Raw genomic sequence first — 13713 nt, 5'->3', positions numbered from 1 at the left:
CAAGATGTATTTTTAATATGGTAAACACCAACATCGCAAAACATGGATACTGCAATAGCGGTATTAGTTAGACAGATCAGATGCTTTCGTTCCTCTGAATGACTGTCCATGATCAATTTCTTGGGACACTTAGTTGATAAACTTGTTTGTCTTGGGACACTTAGTTGATAAACTTGTTCGTCTAGAAACATGTGACAGATGTGGGAGCTGCGCAGATAGAAATTTGTTTTCTGCTGTATAAGGTGCAAGTTTGGATGAATTCCACACCTGCATGAATGCATTTATTCAAATAACTTTCTTTGTTGTGCTGTCATATTTTATCATGATTACACTTAATTCACCAAGCAGAATACTGCATGTGAAGTCAAGCCAAATGTCATGCAGCTTTGCAAAAGCCACATCACTTACAAAAATACAACTTAATGGATTGCAAGAAACAAAGTTTCCTTATCGAAACTGGTGAGTCCATCGAAAGAGAACAGTTCTATAAAAATTAAAAACTCAACCTATTGAACATTGCAGAATCTATACATTTATGTACACCTAACACAAACTATGTAATACTGCATGCTAAGACAACTTTATGAAGCATTTAACCAAGTGGTTAAAAAACTAGAGCAACTCCTTTCTAATAATTGAAAAAGCTACAAAAGTAGTTTGTTAGGCAGTTTTAGGAGAACTAGCCTTAGATTAGTTGTACAGATTCAAATGACTCAGCACCACCCACTCTCATCTATGATTTAGTGGTAAAAGAAAATATTTTGTTCAAGTCATGACAAGTAGCGTCACACAAAACCACAAGAGGTTTCTTCTAGATTGCACTTGCAAATTAAAGGCTTAGTTTTCTTGTACAATGTGAAAGGACAGTGGAGGTGTGCATCAAATTCCAGTTATAATGCTCCATTTGAGTGTTTCAGTTTCCCCACTCTGTGCTGGTTTAGAACTTAGTTGTTATTTCAAGTCAATGACAACAACAGGTCACTGCTTTCATTATGATCACTGAAGCATGAAATAAACACCAGTCCTATTTCCTTAAATATATGCCAAGCTAACTTAATTGTAGGAATGCTTCAGAGACTGGGGGCTAGGGGATGGGTGGTGAGGACTGAGGCTTAACCAAGACATCACGGTTTTCAGACCAACCTCAGAATGGTGTTAAAGATGGAAGCCAATTGGTATGATCTATTTTTGAAAAAAATTACAAAATGATCTGTGCATTTTTCAGATGAATGCACTTTGAGGATGAAGCAATTGAAAGGCCTTTCTCTGGAGTAAACTTTAAATTATAGGCACTTGCAACACTTTAAGGGTGTCTATGCACAGCACCTGACACTAAATCATCTCTGGATACTGGCGATAATGTTGCTGTTGACCGGCTTGGCAAATAAAAAAATAAGCTTGAGGTTAAAAAAAATGCTCCACTTTAATGTAGGCTTTATTTTCTGTAAATATAGGGAAGTGACTTACAAAATAGTAAAATTTACAAAAATTTTACAGAAATTGCAATCATAAAACAGACAAGTGGTTTATTCACTGTTAAGATTTATAACGTTCATTAATTCCAAGGTCATACTACAATGGCATTCTGTTGCAGCACTAGAAAAGCATTGCTATCCACCTTTATTAGTACTGCATTTTATTTGAAACAAATATTCCTATCGCCATGCTATTTTCAAAGTGCTGGAGAGAAATGGCCCTCCCTGAACTGTACAGTAATTTGCCTATCTAAACAAGTCAGGCATGCACACAAGTTCACGCACATGTGCATCATCTAATCAGCATTAAACTTTACTTTGAACAGGTTTTAATTTGCATCTTTGGCAAATATTTGTGCTCAAGGTGAGGCATGTTAGTGCTGGGGAATGGAACACTTTTCTACTTTTGACACACCATGTCAGCATTAAATGTTCCCAGGTTAGATGTATAGAAATGTTCCCTTTACTCTCCTCAAACAATGCGCTTTAACCTCAAACTGAGAAGCATATCCCAACATCAAATTGTAAATAATAGTTAGAAGTTATGTTCATAAACCCTAAATTATGTGCAATAGTAATAATTACAAGCTACTCAATCAATTCCAATTAATTCTTATGACCTGACACCAGATTGAAGTGGAGTCACCCCCCGCCGAGAGAAGGGAGTCTCACTTTGGAGTCAATTCAGACCTTGATGTTTGATTTACACTAGCATTTGTACACTGGTGAAACAGCTTTATGTAAATGCTAAAGTTATAATGTTAATGCACTGCGAGATGACATAAGGGAAAAACAAATTGGAGAGCCAGCAAAAACCTTTAACTCACATTACAGTATTCAAAAGACAATGCTGGACTCAAGATTGTCACTACAATTATTTTCAGTACTTTGCCCCATTTGTTTACACCAACAAGTTTATGAACAAAACCTCTAACAGTGCACTTGAAATGGAGTTATTGGGATACCGGGAAATGAGGAGCACCCTTGATCTTATTAAACATTTGGCACAATAAATGGAATAAAATATATGAGGTGTTCTTAAAAACAAAATAAGTTTCAAACAACAACAACTTCTTGCATTTATATAGCACTTTTATTGTAGTAAAATGTCCTAGGCACTTCACAGGGGCGTTATCAAACAAAATTTGACATTGAGCCACGAGATAATAGGGCAGCTTGGTCAAAGAGGTAGGTTTTAAGGTGCGTCTTAAAGGAGGAAAGAGAGACAGAGAGGCGGAGAAGTTTAGGGAGAGAATTCCAGAGCTTAGGGCCTCGGCAGCTGAAGGCACAGCCACCAATGGTGGAGCAATTAAAATCAGGGATGCGCAAGAGGCCAGAATTGGAGGAGCGCAGATATCTCGGAGGGTTGTAGGGCTGGAGGAGGTTACAGAGATAGGGCGGGGCGAAGTCATGGAAAGATTTGAAAACAAGGATAAGAATATTAAAATTGAGGCACTACTTAACCGGGAGTCAATTTAGGTTAGCGAGCACAGGGGTGCTGGGCAAATGGGACTTGGTGCGAGTTAAGATATGGGCAGCAGAGTTTTGGGTGAGCTTAAGTTTATGGAGGGTGAAAGATGGGAGGTTGGTCAGGAGTGTATTAGAGTAGTCAAGTCTAGAGGTAACAAAGGTATGGATGAGGGTTCCTGCAGCAGATGAGTTGAGGAAGGGGCGGAGTCAGGTGATGTTACGGAGGTGGAAATAGGCAGCCTTAGTGATGGCGCGGATATGTGGTCAGAAGCTCCTATCGGAGTCAAATATGACAACAAGGTTGCAAACAGTCTGGTTCGGCCCCAGACAGTTGCCAGGAAGAGGGATGGAGTTGGTAGCTAGGGAATGGAGTTTGTGGCGGGGACCTAAGACAATGGCTTTGATCTTCCCAACATTTAGTTGGAGGAAATTTCTGCTCATCCAATACAGTCGGACAAGCAGTCTGACAATTTAGTTCGTGGAGGGGTCGAGAGAGGTGGTGGTGAAGTAGAGCTGGATGTCGTGAGTGTACATGTGGAAACTTACATTGTGCTTTCGGAAGATGGCACTGAAGGGCAGCATGTAGATGAGAAATAAAAGGAGGCAAAGGATAAATCCTTGGGGGACTCCAGAGGTAACGGCACGGGAGCAGGAAGAGGAGCCATTGCAGGTAATTCTCTGGCTACAACTGGGTAGATAAGAATGGAACCAGGGGAGTGCAGTCACACCCAGCTGGGCGACAGAGGAGAAGCGTTGGACGAGGATGGTGTGGTCAACCATGTCAAAGCCTGAAGACAGATCGAGAAAGACGAAGAGGGATAGTTTACCACGATCACAGTCACATAGCATGTCATTTGTGACTTTGGCAAGAGACGTTTCGATACTATGGCAGGAGCGAAAACCTGATTGACGGGATTCAAACATGGAGTTGCGGGAAAGATGGGCACGGATTTGGGAGGCGACAGCACGTTCAAGGACTTGAGAGGAAAGGGAGGTTGGAGACGGGGCGGTAGTTTGCAATGACAGAGGGGTCAAGTTGGTTTTTTGAAGAGAGGGACGATGACGGCAGATTTGAAGGGGAGGGGGACAGTACCTGAGGACAGAGAACCATTAACAGTATCAGCTAACATGTGGGCCAGGAAGGGAAGTTGGGTGGTCTGCAGTTTAGTGGAAATAGGGTTGATGGACCAGGAGGTGGGTCTCATGGACAAGATGAGCTTGAAGAGGGCATATGGGGAGATAGGGGAGAAAGATTCAAAAGTCATACATTGTGTGTAACATAATGAGAATCAATACCCACTGCTTTTTGCTTCCGAAATATAATCTAATGGTAGTTCTGACACAATTTGATTCAAGACATTTTAACATTATGTAAAAACATATTTTTTAAAATCCCCAAACTCCAAACAGTTATTAAGGTTTGAAGACTTACTGATTTCACAGTAAATATCAAGATTGAAGGGGTTGATCATTCCCTAAAAATGGTGAGGATTATAACAAGTATTAAAGACACATAACTGTAATTACAACACTTATAAATTTAGTGCTATGTATTTAAAACTGATAAATCAGTAAAACAAAACATATTTCTGTCACTTACCAAATTGTCTGTGTTTATGATCTGCCGCAGAAAATCTAACAATGAGGAAGCCAACTCAGCCATTTCTTTGTTGAAATTATGAACCACACGTTTCAGTAGACAATAGAGGGCGTTACTGCATTGTCTCAGAGCGCTATTCAGAAAGAAAAAATTGTTTTAAAAAGGTAGACTAACTGCATATTCAAAGTCAAACATTTTCATAATTTATCATTTCACATTCAAAATTGACATAGGTATAATCTAAAACATGACTTTCGGGTACAACTTAAAACATAACTTTTTGTTGCATTCATCGATGAGACGTCCGCATTATTTACAGTAGATTATTGACCCAACTGCAAATTAATGCCTTTGGTTACAGCTATCATTATGCCTTATTTTGTTGGGGAGGCAGGGTACCAGATCCCATGCAGGAAATGCAATGAATGTTGTTTATGTGGATTTTCAAACAGCATTTGATATGGAACCACTTAAAAGGCTTACAGCAAAGAAAAAGAGGAAATGTGGCCACATGGATAGAGAGACAGTTGGCGAACTAAAAGCAAAGGATAGGAGTTAAAGGAAGTTTCTCAGATTGGAAAGTTTGTTGAGAGGTTCCACAGAGGTTGTGTTGGAACCTTTATTAGCAACCCTCTCCTTAAACTCTTCTTCCTTACCCCTTCCACTCTCCTCTCCAAGAGCTCCTGGACTGTAACTAAGATTGAGACCATTTGTTGTAGCTGCCTCTCCTGCTTACCCACCAAGTCAAACGTCCCTCCATGCAACCATAAAACTTCCCTCCTGGCCCTATGCTCGCTGACACTGTAAATAGTTCCCTCTCCATCATACAGATCACCTACTTTCACGTCCGTAACATTGTCCACCGTTAGCCCATCTGCTGCTGAGGCCCTCGTCAATGCTTTTCTCACTTCCAGACTCGATTATTCAATCCTCTCCTGGCCAGACTCCCATCCACCACCATCCGGAAACTTCTGCTCCTCCAAACTCTGCTGCCTGTATCCTATCCCATACCAAGTCCCACTCACCCATCAGCCTTGTCCTTCCTGACCTGCATTGTCTCGCAAGCCCTCAATGCCTCCATTTTAAAATTCTCATCACGGTGTTTAAATCCCTTTATGGCCATGTCTCTTCCTACCTCGGTAATCCCCTCCAGCCATCTGTTCCAGGTTGTGGAATTCCCTCCCTAGTCACCTTTGCCTCTCCATCTCCTACTTCTCTTTTAAGACCCTCCTTAAAACCCATCTCTTGGACCAAGCTTTAGGTCACCCCTCCAATAACTCCTCCTTTGGCTTGGCATTCTTTTTAATAATTGCACCTCTGTGAAGCGTTTGGGACATTTTTCTATATTAAAAACACTATATAAATTGTTTAAGTTCTTCTAATACCAAAGTATTAAATTCATATTAAGCTAGGTTAACAAAGTCTAGTAAAACATCTAATTTCCATGAAATCTGGGGAAATTTGCAATTTAAAAGAAAATCCAACATTAAAAAAAGCCAAATCAAAAAATGACAAAACAAGAACCAGCTGCATACTAGCTTTATAACAATCATTACAATACAGAGCAAAACAGTCCCATCAGACACCTGACTTCACCTACTTTTGGTTCGATACCACAGGCAGACAGTTAAATACTGACAGGAGCATGAAACCTGCACATTGTAGGAAGACTAAAAGGCATGAAAAGCTAATCCAAAATTACTTTCCACAGTGAGCTGGGGCACTCCTTGTTATGTGGCAGCTTTGAACATAGGCTACCTTGTAACTGCTTCTATTACGTAAAATCTGGGGCTATTCTTAACATATGGACATAATACATTGGAACCAAACATTCTACAATCAGTCTATTACCATAAATAAAAGCAAATTACCCTACTTTCACTTGAAACAATTACCAGTGCGAAGATAAAAAAATAATTGAAGCCTAAAGCAATCATCGCAAATTCTACCGAGACCAGCTGGATAACCAGGCTGACCCAATGGCAGATGGATGGATTTGAAAGCAAGAAGTTAACACAAAAATGTGGAGTTCAAAATTTGACATCTAGAACAGTTGTTTCTAAAAGGCACAGGTCAAATTTTACTCTCAAACTCCCAAAATTTTAAACTAAGTTCCCATCTTCGCTTCACCTTCCCTCGAAGAGAAAATCATTTCCAATTCTGTTTTATGAAAGGTACATTCTCCACCCCAAAAGTAAACAGGATTACATGACTAATCCCTTATTCAGCACATGATTTTGTAGAAGCAGTTGTAAGCCTCTGGCACAATTCCACTAATTTGAAAAAAACAAATGAATCATCGTTGTTGGCACAAATGTAACAAGAGGCTAGGAAGAAGAAAAAAACCCTGGTATGATATTCTACAAATTAATGCATTTTACATACAGGTCACTGCAAAAGAAATCCAATCTACCTTGCAATTTTCTGCAGAGAAATTACACAGGAAAATTATATAACAAATTTAGAGTGTTAACTTTTGTCATCCTTCATACCGATTGTGGATACAGCCCTTTTTTTTTTTTAAATTAATGCCGTCTCCAAAGTTGGAGTTTTGCTAGATGTTGAAAGTGTGCATTTTCTTGTAAGCAATTTTATGTTTCCTATCTGTCAGTTGATAGTTCCGATTCACAGTGAAAATGAGGACGATATTGACAAAGTCTTCTGAGCCTTTCAAGTTTATATCAGAGTAAGTCAGGGCTGTGTTCTCACCCCAAACTTACTCTCGTCAGGTGTTGACTACATCATGACGTCAACAAAAGAAAAAGTGAATGTGGGACCAGCCTAGGCAATAAATTCGTGGACACTCTTATCGAAGCACGACAAATCTTTCACCAACAGTCATCTAGCCTTGGTCTTTAGGGTCAGCTAGAACAAGATGAAAGTGCAATTGCTAGGGCGCGATATCATTCCAGCTATCTTCATCATAAATGACGATCCATCAAAGTAGATTCAATGGCCTGGATTTTACAGTAATAATAACGGTGAGGCTATCAGCGCTCACCATTATTATGGAGTAAATCAAGACAGCAACTTCTAGCATCCGCACATGCACGGTTAAACACGGAAATCAGGAAGTTGCTGTCCGACTTGCTTCGCGATACTGGTACCTCGCCGAGACACTCAACATTCAAACACATGAAGGGCATGAAGTTGCGGTACTTACCCATTAGATACCCGTGAACAGGCCAGAAAAAGTTAGGGCTTGTCCATTCAAGTGTAATTTTTAACAGCGTGGTAAGTCTTAAATACCACCAAACCACCTCTGTGGCACTGAAAATTTACTTTTACAAGAGTGGAGTCTCATTCCTTCAGATTTTAATTATTGGAGATTTAAAAAAAATATTTTTATTTTAACTTTTTCTTACCGTCTCATTTATCACTGTCTTAATCCCATCTTTATTTCCCTCTCTGTACATGTTTTTACACTGAATTAAATATTTTAACTTACACTTCCTGGTTTAGACTGCATTGCTCAGTAAGGATTCTTCAATCTGATTAGTTGAAGAGACATGCTGTTGCTTGTCCTGCTCCCACAGGTCCCAGATTCCCCTATAGAGGGCGCCATGCTAAAATGGATTTCTAATAACTAAGTTGCCAAACAAAAGCCCACTAAAAGTCTGTGGGCAGCTGGGAGTGTAATGAATGCCGAGCACCATTCATTCGCCGTTGACCGCAAAATCCGGGCCAATCACACAATTCATTTACTTAGTAAGTAGCATGATTTCCTTGCAATGGTGGCTGTTTCCCTGACTGCTGTAGGCACATTGTACTTACAAGCTCTGCAATGAATTCTAACCCATATATGGAGATCGAACACGTCATAATCTCAAAGTATGGCATGCATTAGCAATAGCTATATTTAAATACACCTCAGATATGTTGATACACACCAAGGTAATGAATAGGCGAATTGATGGATTTGATTCTAGATCGCTTTGCACTCTAAAGGCTAAGCCTTAAGACAAAACCTTAAATGAGAATGTACGCAACCTGGCTAATCATCCACCACTGTCCCGATTGATTGATCGTTACCAACTCCTCTGATATGAACATCTCACCTGCCACCCCAAGCCCGATCTTGCCAGATCTTTACCACCAAACCACCATAAACATGGAACAGGCCACGAGGTACACCCAGAACAAGATGGAATGACAACATTAAAGTGCTCCTTAATGGCCTGGACCTTACTGCCAATCTGGCAGAAGTGAGAGCCCTGAACTTTAACGGTTGAAGAAGCTTTTTTCTAAATTCGTTCACGGGAAGTGGGCGCCACTGGCAAGGCCAACATTTATTGCCCATTCCTAATTGCACTTGAGAAGGTGGTGGTCAGCCACATTCTTGAACCGTCCGTGTGGTGCAGGTACTCCCATAGTGCTGAAAGGGAGGGAGTTCCAGGATTTTGACCCAGCGACAATGAAGAAACGGCAATATATTTCCAAGTCAGTGTGGTGTGAGGCTTGGAGGGGAACTTGGAGGTGATGGTCTTCCCATGCACTTACTGCCCTTGTCCTTCTAGGCGGAAGAGGTCGTTAGTTTGCGAGGTGCTGTTGAATAAGCCTTGGCCAGTTGCTGCGGTGCATCTTGTAGATGGTACACACTGCAGCCACGGTATGCCGGTGGTGGAGGGAGTAAATGTTGAAGGTGGTGGATGGAGTGCCAATCAAGCGGGCTGCTTTATCCTGAATGGTGTCGAGCTTCTTGAGTGTTGTTGGAGCTGCACTCATCCAGGCAAGTGGAGAGTATTCCATCACACTCCTGACTTGTGCCTTGTAGATGGTGGCAAGGCTTTGGGGAGTCAGGAGGTGAGGCTCGCCGCAGAATACCTAGCCTCTTACCTGCTCTTGTAGCTGCAGTATTTATATGGCTGGTCCAGTTCGTTTCTGGTCAATAATGACCCCAGGATGTTCATGGTGGTGGATTTGGCGATGGTAATGCCGTTGAATGTCAAGGGGAGGTGGCTAGACTCTCTCTTGTTGGAGATAGTCAATGACTAGCATTTGTGCGGCATGAATGTTACTTGCCACTTCTCAGCCTGAATGTCGTCCAGGCCTTGCTGCATGCGGGCAAGGACTGCTTCATTATCTGAGGATTTGCGAATGGAACTGATCACTGAACACTCAGTTTGTTGTTAGTTACTTGACCATAGGAAGGCAAACCACCCAAAGAACCAGGCCTGTATTGTTTTAAGCATCTCTACTGATGTTTCTTGAAACTCTTTGGCATTTATTTTACTTGCTCCCTGAACAGGTTACCTTGAAGAACTTCACCTGCAGTACTCACAAATCTGAAATTATCAGGCATGTATGCCATCCAAAAATCTCTGGGATGTATGCTATACCCACATGCCAAGGCAAACTTTAGGTCATTCATAATAAGGTTTCAGTAGATGTTTCTTAGCAGGAACATGGAGGAGGTCACAACTCCCTTGCTGTTGCGATGTAGTGGTCTCCATTGTACCACTGGATCACAACAGGGCTACACTGAAAAATTTGAGCAAGTACTAGAGAAAGCTTCAGAGAGCCCCAATATGTTTCCCTGCATGAGTCTTGTGGACAAGGAAGGAGAGATTGGAGCAAAAATAGATCTTACTTTTTTTTTAAATAAGTTATTTAAATCTCCTTGCTCCCAGCCATTTTCGTAGGTACTTATCAACCTGTCATGTTTAAATCAGAGAGTCTGCCTGAAGCCTATGAAGAGTGGCAGTCAGGCCAAATACTTCCCATAGTTTTCTCAAAAATATTTCTCAAAGTACTTTACACTGAGGAGTAAAAGAAAATGAATACTCAACTGGGAAGGGAAAAAGGAAATTGAGAGAGGATTAGGTTTAGCGGCTGAAAACATGGTTAAAGAGAATGATTTTGAGCATGTTTTTGAAAGCAGGGAGAGAGATGGCAAAATGCAGTCAACCGGACGGCGGCCAGGTAGTGGGATGCAATTAGTAGCGCGAGGACAGAGTTTGTGGTGGGGGGCAGGAGATGATGGCTTTGGTCTTCCTAAGTTTCTGTGTCTCATCCAGAGTGGAGTGAGGCAAACAGTCTGACAACATAAAGCCAGTGGAGGGGTCGAGACAGGTAAAGCTGGGTTTCGTTAGCGTATGTGGAAGCTGACCCAAAGTTTTCAAACGATGTTACCAAGGGGCAGCAACTAGATGAGGAATAGGAGGGGACCAAGGATCGATTTTTGGGGTCTCCATAGGTAACAGTGTGAAGGCGGTTAGAGAAGTCATTGGTGGAAATGCTCTGATTACAATTGGATAAGACAGAGTGGAACCAAATGAGGGCAGTACCACTGAGCTAGGCAACGGAGGAGGCTTTGGAGGAAGGTGTTGTGGTTGGCTGTGTCAAAAGCTGTAGCGAAGTCACAATCACAGGGCAAGGAGAAGAAAGGAATGCAGCAGAGGCATCTGAATGGATGGTGTCAAACAAGTCCAGAAGCTCCTCGTACTTGTTGCTAGAGGCGAGGGTGATGGGTGCAAGGGAGAGATGGGATTTAACCAGATGGTTGGTAGTGGAGAAAAGAAGCCAGGGCAAAACCAACAGCCACCCATGGTGGACAAAAATGCAGAGGACAGGAAGTAACCAGGTATCAGAAGAACATAGGTGATTGCAGGTACAGAAGGTCAGAGGGAAATCAAATTAGAAGGACCAAGCGAGGAAAGTTCAGGGAAGCAGTGACCATAATAGCAGCAGTAAAATAGAAGACGACAAAAAAGGCTGCAACAGTTAGAGGGAGATCGGAAGCTAGACATGAGACCAGTAGATGACGTGATTTTTCTTGTATCCTGTCCAGGAGTCAGAAAAAGACCAGAGAAAAGCTTTCCCAGATATGGAGAGGTATTAAATTATGGACAATTAAAAGTTTTTGAAGGGAAAAGAAATGCTTGGAACAAAAGATTCTTGAGGAAGATTTATGATGGAGGAAGATTTATGATGGAGGAGATGTGGGGTTTCTATTTGAAGTCAGAGAAGATAATAATGCCAAGAATGTTGATAGATGAAAATCTAAGTGCATTTGTCAAAATAAAAGGTGTCAGCTGTTGATTAGACTTACAAGAAATATGAAGACACTGTGGCTTTCAATAATTGAAATAAACAATTCACTGTCCCTTTGAATGGTATGGATGAGATGAAGATGTAGTGCCTTCAGTCACTGCATTATGAAAGATCTGGAAATTATGAGTACAGAGAATATGTGATCTGAACAAAGAGTGGCATCATAAGCAAAAAAGCAAGTAGACTGTCATGAGGAGTGCAGAAGGTCATTAATATGAAAGAAGAACTGTGTGGGCGAAATAACAGAGCTGTAAAGAACCCCTAACTTAATAGAAGAGTAGGGAGATTAGCCATCAACTATAGCAGAGATAGTGCTTTCAGAGGAAACAAGACATAGTTTTGGTGGGAGGCCATATGATGAATATGTTTGGAAGTACACTGCCAGACCCTGGAAAAATCTTTGTAACAGATGACGACAACGACTTGCATTTATATAGATGATTTAGCAAACTGTTCAAGTGCAGAGCCTAGAAGTACATATCCGGCAAGATTTCACCAATGGAACAGCCATACCAAAAACCATACTGGTGATCACAAATTAGGCCATAACCATCAAGGTAATGGACAATTTGAAAGCAGTTTCCGGAACTTTAGAAAATACTCGTTCGTCTGAAGAATATTCTAATTAACATTCCCTATCTCTGCCAGTCCTGCGCAGCCCGGGACTGGCTTTTGGAATGTTAAAGATCGTGCATGCGCAAAACTGTGAATGGGCCATGCAGCCCCTTAAAGGAGCCAAACAAAATTACGGGGAACACTAATTCTAATAATTTTCTATTTGGCCAATCACTCCAAATGAATTTTGCAAATAGTCTTTCAAACTGTACAATGAATGTTTTGTCTTCAAGCAACAAAGTTCAATGCAGTAGCAAAGCTTCAACCTGCCTCATGATCTAATTTGGCATTTAGACTGCTCCCTACAAACTGTTCATTTGTGCTTTACAACTGCGCAAACATGTTTGACAGATTTGAGATTGTCCTAAAAGCATTCTACAAGGTATCTGGGATGGGATCACTTCCAGAAATTGAAACAGAATCATAAAGTATACCAGTGAAAACTTGTCCCCTGACCTAACTTTGAATTCAGACTGGTGCATTGAAGTATTTGGATGGTATAGGCACAGAGGAATATAGGATAATGTGTGTCTCCTTCATTATGCTCCACAAGATCAGCAGATTATCATTTTAGTGCTAAATTATTGCAAAATCACAATCTGAACAAAATTCTTCATTCGGTAGTCTAAAAAGGTTTCAAGTAAAAGCTTAGAAAACGTTTCTAATACCGTTACCTCTTCAAATAGAAAAAACCATATTCGTGTTCTGTTAAAAACATCATGGTCCTGAGACAGGTAAGTACTGTGGTGTAAGTGGTCTCACTGTTAGCTAGTGCTTGCAAGAAACTGTCACATATTGGTGACAAAAGTTCTCCATTTGGCAGGGAATTAGACAGCTGTTCCAGATCAGAACCGGATCCCTCAGTCGAGTTATTCAAGATCAGCGAAATGTCCTGCATGGGGGAAAAAGGAACCAGCATCACAACACCATAGGCTGGTCTTTGTTTCAACTTGCATTACAGGCCATAATTTAAAATGTCATACTCAAGTGAAAAGAATCTATTAATCCTCCACATTGGAGAGTGAACTAATAACCACAGCTGAAGAAATAACCAAATTTATATTCTTAAAAGGTGTTTTTTTAAAACAAAAAAATCAATCCTTATTTTTTGAAGCTAGAACTGAACAAAGGGCTTTTGTTAAATAGGGACCAGTGTTCAGAACCAGGGACTGACCCTTGATCAGAAGAATAGCAGCTGATCAAAGATAAACTGGATTTATCTTCTAAGTGGGTCCTTTTCCAACCAGAACATCTTGTTTTTGGATTGGCACAACTAAGAAATTATGAACAATTTTATGTTTTTCCAAACAATCTTGCAGGGAATGGCAGTTGTTCTCCCTTTCTTCCACCTTCCCTCCAGGCTTAACATACCACTTCAATACAGACCTACAAAATCGACAAGGAAGCAGAGTTCTCCAAATGTTTACCTGGTAAGTGTGATAATTTTGAAAACAAATACAGAGCGAAACCTCTCGTTAGTTTCTTTACGAAGGCCTTCCA

The 13713-nt window shown here is 40.9% G+C and overlaps 1 protein-coding gene across 2 annotated transcripts in view; it reads right to left on the bottom strand.

Moving 5' to 3' along the window:
* Positions 1–13713, bottom strand: part of virma (vir like m6A methyltransferase associated) — a 114742-nt gene that overhangs the window by 30310 nt on the left and 70719 nt on the right. For both annotated transcript variants that reach the window (XM_085992647.1, XM_085992648.1), the window contains exons 16-17: positions 12888–13105; positions 4546–4678 (exon numbers count right to left, since the gene is read on the bottom strand). In XM_085992647.1, the coding sequence (XP_085848773.1) occupies positions 4546–4678; positions 12888–13105 (351 nt within the window). The remainder of the gene's footprint in view (positions 1–4545; positions 4679–12887; positions 13106–13713) is intronic.

The sequence above is a fragment of the Somniosus microcephalus genome, chromosome 7 (genome assembly GCF_052327205.1).
Source record: "Somniosus microcephalus isolate GS21.2 chromosome 7, FLI_Smic_1.0, whole genome shotgun sequence".
NCBI lineage: Eukaryota > Metazoa > Chordata > Chondrichthyes > Squaliformes > Somniosidae > Somniosus > Somniosus microcephalus.
Note: the sequence above shows the minus strand (reverse complement) of the source record. Positions and strands in the feature narration are given on the sequence as shown.